At 42.0% G+C, this 12,241-nt stretch overlaps 1 protein-coding gene across 5 annotated transcripts in view; it reads right to left on the minus strand.

Annotated features, from left to right (window-relative positions):
- OMA1 (OMA1 zinc metallopeptidase) overlaps window positions 1-12,241 on the minus strand; it is a 127,860-nt gene that overhangs the window by 75,417 nt on the left and 40,202 nt on the right. For all 5 annotated transcript variants that reach the window (XR_012220120.1, XM_073544579.1, XM_073544576.1 and 2 more), the window contains 2 exons: window positions 6,458-6,586; window positions 5,693-5,767 (listed from right to left, as the gene is read on the minus strand). Coding sequence is in view for 4 of the 5 variants with exons in the window: in XM_073544579.1 (XP_073400680.1) it covers window positions 5,693-5,767; window positions 6,458-6,586 (204 nt within the window). In the remaining variant the exon portion in view is untranslated. The remainder of the gene's footprint in view (window positions 1-5,692; window positions 5,768-6,457; window positions 6,587-12,241) is intronic.

Consider the following 12,241-nt stretch of genomic DNA (forward strand, 5'->3'; position numbering starts at 1 on the left):
TTTATACAGCCACCACTAGAGGGAGCTCACTACATACAGATTTATATAGTTATTACCACTAGATGGATCTCACTACATACAGATTTATACAGTCACCACTAGGGGAAGCTCACTGTATACAGATTTATATAGCCACCACTAGAGAGAGAACATTACATACACATTTATATAGCTACCACTAGAGGGATCTCAGTACATACAGATTTATACAGTCACCACTAGAGGGACCTCCGTACATACAGATGTGTACAGCCACTACTATGGAGAATTCACTACCAACAGATATATACCACCACCACGAGGGGAAGCTCACTACAGACAAATATGTGCAGCCACCACTAGGGGAGCTCACTACAGAGATATACAGCTCTGGCAAAAATTAAGAGACCACTGCCAAATTTTCATTTGGTCTGATTTTTCTCTTTATAGGTATAGTTTTGAGTAAAATGTAAATTGCTCTTTTATTTTATAAACTACTGACAATATGTCTCCAAATTTCCAAGCAATACATTTTGTAGTTATTTTCAGAAAATGAGAAATGGTCAAAATAACAAAAAAATGCAGAGTGCTTGCAGACCTCAAATAAGAAAACAAGTTCATAATCATTTAGAAACAACAATACTAATGTTTTAACTCAGGAAGAGTTCAGAAATTAATATTCTGTGGAATAACCATGATTGTTAATCCCAGCTTTCCTGCATCTTGGCTGCTTTCCACCAGTCTCTCACACGGCTTTTGGGTGACCTTATGCCACTCTTGGTACAAAAATGTAAGCAGTTCTTCTTTGTTTGATGGCTTGTGACCATCCATCTTCTTGATTACATTCCAGAGGTTTTCAATGGGGTTCAGGTCTGGAGATTGGGCTGGCCATGACAGGGATTTGATGTGATGGTCCTTCATCCACACATTGATTGACCTACCTGTGTGGCATGGAGCATTGTCCTGCTGGAAAAAACAGTCCTCAGAGTTGGGGACCATTGCCTGAGCAGAAGGAATCAACTGTTTTTCCAGGATAACCTTGTATGCGGCTTGATTCACACGTCCATCACAAAGATTAACCTGCCCAATTCCAGCCTTGCTGAAGCATCCCCACTTCATCACCGATCCTCCTCCAAATTTCACAGTGGGTGCAAGACACTGTGGCTTGTACGCCTCTCCAGGTCTCCGTCTAACCATTAGACGACCAGGTGTGGGGCAAAGCTGAAAATTAGACTCATCGGAGGAGATTACCTTACTCCAGTCCTCTATGGTCCAATCCTTATGGTCCCTGGCAAACTTCAGCTTGGCTCTCTTTGCTTCTCATTGATGAAAGACTTTTTTCTAGCTTTACATGACTTGAGCCCTGCCTCTAAGAGCCTGTTACGAACTGTTCTTGCCGTGCACTTCACCCCAGCTACCATTTGCCATTCCTTTTGTAGGTCACTTGATGTCATCCTGCGGTTGCTGAGTGACATTTGAATAAGATGACAGTCATCCCGGTCAGTTGAGAGTCGTTTTCGCCCTCCGCTGGTCTGTAGCTTTGTTGTCCCCAATCTCTGCTGCTTGACCTTGTTGTAATGGACTGCTGTCTTAGAAATTTAAAGGATGGAGGCAACATGACGCTCACTGTATCCCTCTGCTAGTAAAGACAGAATTGAGCCCTTCTTTTTCTCACTCAAGACTTTTCAACTTCTTTGGCATGGTTAAAAATTATTTTTTCATTCTTATAACTTTTGGGATATTACTAGCACTTGTTTTGCCATTCAGCTTGTCCTATTGCAAGCGGATTGTGAACACCACAGCAGGGTTTTTTTTATACTTTCCTTCGTTAAGTAAGATTTGGTTCAGGTGATCACCTAATCAGAAGCACATTAAGTAGAATGAGGTGCACTCTGGTTGGAATTCAACTGACACTGAGATGGAATGGCTGTAAGACACGTAGAAAAGCTGATTTTTATAAAACTGTGCAGTGGTCTCTTAATTTTTGCCAGAGCTGTATGTACAGCCACCTCTAGGGGGAGCTCACTACATACAGATTTATACAGCCACTACTAGGGGGAACTCACGTCAGTGCGCTCCCCTATTTACATGAACTGACCCACAGTAACAAACCATTAGGGTAGTGGAGACATTTTTGCTGAAGATGTATTTATTAAGTTATAAACTCTTTCACACATATCATTTAATTAAAGCCCGCTAGAAAAGAAATTCAGCAATATTCAGCTGCTAATAATTCTGCGAGGCTCGTGTGACGCTCATTGCTTCTCTTTGAGAGAATTGTATCTCGTGGCAGCGATTACATCAAAGCGTCGGCATAAATGTGAATCCTGTACACAGCCACCTCGCGACTTGACATTTCTGAGGCCGACTTCCAAGCATGCAGTGCATGAGATGATAACACGGGGAGGAAGCTCGTGGGAATGAAATCTGTTATTCAAAGCGGAGGAGATATTTGCATGTGTACAAGCTTCCAGACAAAGGAGGTTACTCTGCAGCAGTTTGTACATCATCATCCCAGTCAGACGAGCTGTCGAGCTAACAAATTATCATGCAGGCTCTGCCCGCCATCGCCATAGTGTACAAGCGGCTAATTCACCGCAGTGAGACGAGTGCTGATGCCCGCCTGTCAGGTGTCCCTACTACCGACACACTGATGGGTGCAGGACACTGGGGAGTACTGCTATAATACTGCCCCCTATGTACAAGAATATAACTACTATAATACTGCCCCTATGTACAAGAATATAACTACTATAATACTGCCCCCTATGTACAAGAATATAACTACTATAATACTGCCCCTATGTACAAGAATATAACTACTATAATACTGCCCCTATGTACAAGAATATAACTACTATAATACTGCTCCTATGTACAAGAATAAAGAATGGAATCTCCAGCGCTGGACTTCAGTTAAAAATACATCATTTATTGTAAATTCTTAAAATAGAACAGAAAAAAGTATGGATAAGGACATACAGGCAGATGGGGTCTCTGGTGGTCTCCAACCAACGCGTTTCGACCTAGAGGGTCTTACTCATGGTTCACACTAGACCAATACTGACGACTACAAATAGTACAAAAACTAGTAAATCACAGGTGTTGGACAAAAGAATTAATGAAAATAGGGAGTATCCCTACCAGTTAACTCTTGCAGGCACTCAGCCTAATGTGGAGCTGAAACAAAAACTTGTCGGAAAAACAAAAAAAACAAAAAAAAAAAAACAAAAAAAAAAAAAAATCTAATAAAAAGATATCATAGAAATATAATAACAATCACAAAAATTATCAGAATAACCAGAATTGAATAGGACTAAGTAGAATGTAAATATACAGAAGAAAATATCAATCTAATTGCAATATTAAATCAAGTCGTTTGTTCAGACCTAATGGTACTCTTGTATTTAATTTAAAAATCCAAAAGGATTCACGATTTAATAATTTTCTCCTGAAATCACCTCCCCTAGTAGATCTATAGACTTTCTCTATTGCTATAATTTTGAGACTATCAGTTTTACCTCCATGAACAGTTTTACAATGATAAGAAACTGCTGAAATATTATAATTACTACTAGTAGCTTCTGACAAGTGTTTCCTAATTCTCTTTTTAAGAGGTCCTATTGTACAGCCTACATATTGTAGGTTACAAAAAACGCATTCAATAACATATATTACTCCTTCTGAATTACAATTTATGTGAGACTGAATAGGGTATGATATGCCAGTAACACTAGAAGTGAATCTGCTGGTTTTAACCACATAGTTGCAGACTTTACAGGGATGATGTCCACATTTGGAAAAGCCTTTATATGACAACCAACAATTCTTTTGTCCAACACCTGTGATTTACTAGTTTTTGTACTATTTGTAGTCGTCAGTATTGGTCTAGTGTGAACCATGAGTAAGACCCTCTAGGTCGAAACGCGTTGGTTGGAGACCACCAGAGACCCCATCTGCCTGTATGTCCTTATCCATACTTTTTTCTGTTCTATTTTAAGAATTTACAATAAATGATGTATTTTTAACTGAAGTCCAGCGCTGGAGATTCCATTCTTTATTTTGCTTCAGTCAACACCCCTGATCAAGGTGACTCCGTGCGCAGGAGGATTATGGATCGCAACCGAGACTGGTGAGCTGACCTCCCTTCATTTTCCCTATCCTTCTATAATTATATGTACAAGAATATAACTACTATAATACTGCCCCCTATGTACAAGAATATAACTACTATAATACTGCCACTATGTACAAGAATATAACTACTATAATACTGCCCCCTATGTACAAGAATATAACTACTATAATACTGCCACTATGTACAAGAATATAACTACTATAATACTGCCCCTATGTACAAGAATATAACTACTATAATACTGCCCCTATGTACAAGAATATAGCTACTATAATACTGCCCCTATGTACAAGAATATAACTACTATAATACTGCTCCTATGTGCAAGAATATAACTACTATAATACTGCTCCTATGTACAAGAATATAACTACTATAATACTGCTCTTATATACAAGAATATAACTACTATAATACTGCCCCCTATGTACAGGAATATAGCTACTATAATACTGCCCCTATGTACAAGAATATAACTACTATAATACTGCTCTTATATACAAGAATATAACTACTATAATACTGCCCCCTATGTACAGGAATATAACTACTATAATACTGCTCCTATGTGCAAGAATATAACTACTATAATACTGCCCCCTATGTACAAGAATACAACTACTATAATACTGCTCCTATGTACAAGAATATAACTACTATAATACTGCCCCTATGTACAAGACTATAACTACTATAATACTGCCCCCTATGTACAGGAATATAACTACTATAATACTGCCCTCTGTATACAAGAATATAACTACTATAATACTGCTCCTATGTACAGGAATATAACTACTATAATACTGCTCCTATGTACAAGAATATAACTACTATAATACAGCTCCTATGTACAAGAATATAACTACTATAATAATAATAATCTTTATTTTTATATAGCGCTAAGATATTCCGCAGCGCTTTACAGTTTGCAGACATCATCATCACTGTCCCCAATGGGGCTCATAATCTAAATTCCCTATTAGTATGTCTTTAGAATGTGGGAGGAAACAGGAGTGCCCGATGGAAACCCACGCAAACACGGGGACTATAATACTGCCCCTATGTACAAGAATATAACTACTATAATACTGCTCCTATGTACAAGAATATAACTACTATAATACTGCCTCTATGTACAAGGATATAACTACTATAATACTGCTCCTATGTACAAGAATATAACTACTATAATACTGCCCCTATGTACAAGGATATAACTACTATAATACTGCTCCTATGTACAAGAATATAACTACTATAATACTGCCCCTATGTACAAGGATATAACTACTATAATACTGCCCCTATGTACAAGAATATAAAGACTATAATACTGCTCCTATGTACAAGAATATAACTACTATAATACTGCCCCCTATGTATAAGAATATAACTACTATAATACTGCCCCCTATGTACAAGAATATAACTACTATAATACTGCCACTTATCACTGATATTACACTCTGATGACTCGTGCTTCTCGTTATATTAGTGCAGGCAGGAGAGCTGCATACACTATGATATATATTATAGTTATCACATGTCTCTTCCTCGGATCGATTACTTTACCTTTGCAACAAGTTCAAGCCCAACTTTATCCGCTTCTGCCTCCAGTGTTCGGCTGTACGGCCGCAGGAACAAATACTAGAATAGAGGAGTTGTAAAATTTGTGTTTTTTGGTTTTTATCACAAACTTCTGTCAATTTTTAAGACTTTAGAGAAGATTTATAAAAATTAGTAACATTTTTTCTTTTTCAAATAGTGACTGACATTGAAATCCCCTCGAGATCGAACACGTCCAACTACAGCTGAGAGTTTGTTAAAAGTCCTGACAATTGACCAAGAGCTAAAAAGATCAGCAGCACAAATCTCTCTCCTCGGCTGATAGTTTGTTACCATGTATCAGTGCAGATTGTAAATCCCACAGACAAACTAGAAGGGCAGAATAGATATTTGTGTTGTCTAATTCTTCACAATTTTGAGGGGCAAAAAATAATGATCCCCAAAAACCCACTTAATAATCCTTTATAGGAAGCAGCAGGCAATCCTTCCATTATCAGATGATGTGCTGGATGCACTGACCACTCAGACAAGCTGCTCCCTCTAGTGGCCATGAGGTGCGAACTACTACCGCACCTAACTTCTTCCCACAAAAAATTAGAGGTTTGTTACATTTTTCAGTATTAAAAGCCAAAAGAATTAAAACATTTTAAAAATCAGAGGAGAACATATCTGATTCCCAACACCACAGCTAGACGTAAGTCAACGGTCGCACGTGACTCATATTTCCAAGGCACCTACATATGGTGTTAGCTCCTAAAGTTTTGTCCTCACCTCTCGTAGTCTGGACTGAACCCACTGACCCAAAATGGCAATACTGTCCATGGGGCAGATAGCCCAAATCATGACTAAGGACAGGAGGAAGAGGAAGTCCAGGAAATGGCTGATGCTGGCCTTCTCCGCCTGCAAGAATCAAGAGATGTTAGTGATCGAAGAATGAAGAAAGACAGATGTAGAGTATGAGGAACAGTTGATTTGTAGAATATATGTGCAGGGTATATACAACACAAAAACATACTCTACATATAAATATAATTACATAGAAATTCGGAAAATGTAGTGTACTCCAGAGCTACTGTGTACATACATCACATTACTGACCCTGAGTTACATCCTGTATTATACCCCAGAGCTGCACTCACTATTCTGCTGGTGCAGTCACTGTGTACATACATTACATTACTGATCCTGAGTTACATCCTGTATTATATTCCAGAGCTGCACTCACTATTCTGCTGGTGCAGTCACTGTGTACATACATTACATTACTGATCCTGAGTTACATCCTGTATTATATTCCAGAGCTGCACTCACTATTCTGCTGGTGCAGTCACTGTGTACATACATTACATTACTGATCCTTAGTTACATCCTGTATTATACTCCAGAGCTGCACTCAGTATTCTGCTGGTGCAGTCACTGAGTACATACATTACATTACTGATCCTGAGTTATATCCTGTATTATACTCCAGAGCTGCACTCACTATTCTGCTGGTGCAGTCACTGAGTACATACATTACTGATCCTGAGTTACATCCTGTATTATACCCCAGAGCTGCACTCACTATTCTGCTGGAGCAGTCACTGTGTACATACATTACATTACTGATCCTGAGTTACATCCTGTATTATACCCCAGAGCTGCACTCACTATTCTGCTGGTGCAGTCACTGTGTACATATTTTACATTACTGATCCTGAGTTACATCCTGTATTATACTCCAGAGCTGCACTCACTATTCTGCTGGTGCAGTCACTGTACATACATTACATTACTGATCCTGAGTTATATCCTGTATTATACTCCAGAGCTGCACTCACTATTCTGCTTATGCAGTCACTGTTTACATACATCACAGTACCGATCCTGAGTTACATCCTGTATTATACCCCAGAGCTGCACTCAGTATTCTGCTGGTGCAGTCACTGAGTACATACATTACATTACTGATCCTGAGTTATATCCTGTATTATACTCCGGAGCTGCACTCACTATTCTGCTGGTGCAGTCACTGAGTACATACATTACATTACTGATCCTGAGTTACATCCTGTATTATGCTCCAGAGCTGCACTCACTATTCTGCTGGTGCAGTCACTGAGTACATACATTACATTACTGATCCTGAGTTACATCCTGTATTATACCCCAGAGCTGCACTCACTATTCTGCTGGTGCAGTCACTGAGTACAAACATTACATTACTGATCCTGAGTTACATCCTGTATTATACCCCAGAGCTGCACTCACTATTCTGCTGGTGCAGTCACTGAGTACATACATTACATTACTGATCCTGAGTTATATCCTGTATTATACTCCAGAGCTGCACTCACTATTCTGCTGGTGCAGTCACTGTGTACATACATTACTGATCCTGAGTTACATCCTGTATTATACCCCAGAGCTGCACTCACTATTCTGTTGGTTCAGTCACTGTGTACATACATTACAGATCCTGAGTTACATCCTGTATTATACCCCAGAGCTGCACTCACTATTCTGCTGTAGGAGCTTAAATGGAATCTGTCACCCCATTTTTGGACTATCAGCTGCCGGCACCGCCAACAGGGGCTTATCTACATCATTCTGTAATGCTGTAGATAAGCCCCGATGTAACCTGAAAGAGAAGAAAAATGAGTTAGATTATACTCACCGGGGGGCGGTCTGGGTCCGGTTCTGGTCCGATGGGTGTAGCGGTCCGGTGCCTCCCATCTTGTAGCGGCTCCGGCGCACTGCTCTGCCCTGTTGAGGGCAGAGCAGAGTACTGCAGTGCGCAGGCGACCAAAACCGGACCGCCCCCCCCGGTGAGTATAATATAACCCGTTTTGCTTATCTTTCAGGTTACATCGGGGATTTATCTACAGCATTACAGAATGCTGTAGATAAGCCCCAGATAGTGGTGCCGGCAGCAGTCCAAAAATGGGTTGACAGATTCCCTTTAAAAACTGTGCTTCTTTTATTTTCCTTTCCAATAGCTACAGTAACTCAGCTTTCCCAGGCTACTGCATGGCATATGGGAGTGGATTTGAATACCTATGGGCATAAAAATATCCAGTGATCCACAGCACATTAACACTCCTTCCACCTTGAGGCAGAAATACACCCAGGAATTCTCAGAACCAGCTCAGCTTTTCAATTCTAACTGAGGAATTCGCAAGTATTGATCTGCAGAAGCTTCATAATTCAGCACTTGCCTAAGCCAGACAGCGAGAAAATATATCATTACTATAAAATGATCCAATTACGGTTTTATAGTCACTGCCGAAGAAAGGAGTCCAGGGCTAGAAAAATGCAGCAAACTGCAGCCAATATCATCCCCCTCCCCCAGCGACTCCATCCACATCAAAGATCAGGAAATGAGCTGGAAGGCATCAAGATAATTAAGAAACTCTTTTTCTGGATATATCAATAATGGTTTATTTTGGGTTTTTGCAGTTAATTTTACAGCAAAGTCAAAAATACTTGATATATGTAGTGAAACCTCCACCAGGGGGAGCTGGTGAGGGAAGAGAGGTTACACAATAAGAGTAGCAACACTCAGCAATAGCACAGGTATGACAGGTAACGAGAGAGAATGGTCAGATGAACCAAGTCAGAAACTAGCAGGAGCAGACGTACCAGAAGGAGCAGCAATACACAAAGTCAAAATACCAAGCCGAGGGTCAGAAAGCCAAAACATGAGCACGGGGTCCAAAACGTGAGGCGAAATACGTGGTCGGGGTACAAGCCAGGAAGTCAAATGCCAGAGAGGGAACATAGAAGCGGAGACGATTACCAAGAGACGGGGTCAGAGATCAGTCCGGGTCATACACGTGGATACTACTCAGAGACAGGAGGAACACCAAGGTACAAGGGTCAGAGGCTCTAAACTGGAAGCAGACTGTCAGAGACTGAAATAGCCCAGCTGGCTCCAGAACGAGGCTGAAGAGATTAACCCCCGCATGACCAGTCCAGAGTGAAGACAGCAGAAAATAAACTCCGGACTGGAAGATGACAGTACCCCCCTCTCAATGGGGGGCCACCGGACCCCCAGGCTTCCCTGGATGACGAGCGTGAAAGGCCCGGACCAACTGATCCGCATGGACCGAACGCGCCGGCACCCATGACCGATCCTCAGGACCGTATCCTTTCCAATGGACTAAGTACTGAAGTGAACGGCGGAGCATACGAGAATCCACCACCTGATCCATCTCGTACTCGGACTGGCCATCTACCATAACAGGCGGCGGGAGCGAGGGAGACTCATCAGAGGAAGACACCGACGGCTTCAGAAGCGCCTTATGGAACACATTAGGGATCCGCAACAATGGAGGCAACCGCAGGCGAAAGGCCACAGGATTAATCACCTCTAAAATTTCATACGGACCAATAAACTTGGGACCCAACTTAGCAGAGGGAATTCTCAGCCTTATATATTTGGTGGATAACCATACCTTATCCCCCACCTGATAAGCCGGCCCCACAGAGCGTCATTTATCCGCAAAAAATGTATATTTCCCTTGAGCCTCCCCAATGTTCCTCTGAACCTCCCTCCAAATCTCCCCCAACCGCAAAAAGGCCGAATCAGCCCCTGGACACTCCAAATCCAGTCTGGAGAATTCACCAAAATGAGGGTGAAACCCATAGTTGCAGAAGAAAGGAGAAGTACCAGTAGACTGATTGACACGATTATCGAAAGCGAATTCCGCTATAGGTATCACAGAGCACCAATCATCCTGTCTGGATGTGACAAGACACCGCAGGATCTGCTCCAAAGACTGATTGGTCCTTTCAGTCTGACCATTGGTTTAGGGATGGTAGGCCGATGAAAAGGTCAGACTGATGCCCAGCCTTTTACAAAAAGCCCTCCAGAATTTTGCCACGAATTGCACCCCTCTATCAGACACCACACTGACAGGCACACCATGCAACTGGATCACATGCTCAATGAATAGTTTAGATAGAGTCTCAGCATTAGGAAGGCCCGTTAATGGTACAAAATGTGCTTGTTTACTGAACCTATGCACCACTACCCAGATCACGGTTTTGCCATTAGAGGGGGGGGGGGGGGGGAAATCGGTGATAAAATCCATGGACAGATGAGTCCATGGTCTATTCGGAATTGGCAGTGGCACCAATTCCCCGGCCGGCCGGTTGTGGGAGGCTTTAGCGCGGGCACAAATTTCACAGGAGGACACAAAGCCAGTGACATCAGAAGTCAACGAGGGCCACCAGAACAGCCTAGTGATGGCTTTCCGAGTGGCCGAGATTCCAGGATGCCCACTCAGAGCCGAGTCGTGGAACTCCTGAAGCACCCTTAAATCGATACTGAACAGGCACAAAGAGCTTATTTTCAGGTATGGACGGAGGAGCAAGAGATTGGGCCTCACGAATCTCCTGCTCCAATCTCGGGGACACCACAGCCACTACCACCTCGCGCTGAAGAATGGAGGTAAGGAGGTTCAGGAGGCGATACTGGATCTAGGCTGCGAGACAAGGCATCCGCCTTCACATTCTTGGAACCTGGTCTGAAAGTGATGGAAAACTGAAATCGGGGAAAAAAAAGTGACCACCTTGCCTGTCTTGGGAGTCAGACGTTTGGCGGACTCGATGTAAGACAGGTTCTTGTGATCTGTAATTACAGTGATACAATGGACAGCCCCCTCCAAAAAATGCCTCCATTCTTCAAAAGCTAATTTAATGGCCAACAACTCTCGGTTACCCACATCATAATTCCTCTCCGCAGAGGAAAATTTTTTAGAAAAGAAGGCACAAGGTCTTAAGTTAGTTAATGTGGTGGGGCCCTAGGACAACAAAGCCCCCACTCCCACCTCAGAGGCATCCACTTCTATGATGAATGGCTTAGACAAATCAGGTTGAACCAGTACCGGAGCAGTCATGAAACGTTTTTTTTTAACAAAGAAAACACCGCCACAGCTGGAGCAGACCAGTTTTTGAGATCAGCCCCCTTTTGGGTGAGATCAGTGAGGGGTTTGACCACTTGAGAGAACCCCTTGATGAATTTTCTATAGTAATTGGCGAAACCCAGAAATCGCTGAAGACCCTTGAGATCTCTGGGTTGCACCCAATCCACAATGGTTTGTACCTTCCTAGGGTCCATACGAAACCCCTCAGCGGACAGGATGACCCCTAGAAAGGACAATTCTTGAGTAAAAAATGAACATTTCTCCAGTTTGGCAAAGAGTGAGATCTCCCTGAGCCTCTGGAGAACCGCACGAAGATGACCCATATGACTTTGTCTATCAGAAGAATATATGAGTATATCATTAAGATAAGCTACTACAAAGCGTCCAATAAAATCAGAAAAACATGGTTAATGAAATTCTGGAACACCGCTGGTGCGTTGGTCAAACCGAACGGCATAACCAAATTTTCAAACAGACCCTCAGAGGTGAGAAATGCAGTTTTCCACTCATCCCCCTCCCGCATATGGATGAGATTGTATGCTCCCCTGAGGTCCAACTTAGAGAACCACCTGGCCGCCGACAATTGATTGTACAAATCAGGTATCAGCAGGAGAGGATAAGTGTTTCTTAAGGTTATCTTATTCAG

Source organism: Dendrobates tinctorius, unplaced genomic scaffold, assembly GCF_039654945.1.
Source record: "Dendrobates tinctorius isolate UK_male_01 unplaced genomic scaffold, ASM3965494v1 ptg000138l, whole genome shotgun sequence".
Taxonomy (NCBI): Eukaryota; Metazoa; Chordata; class Amphibia; order Anura; family Dendrobatidae; genus Dendrobates; species Dendrobates tinctorius.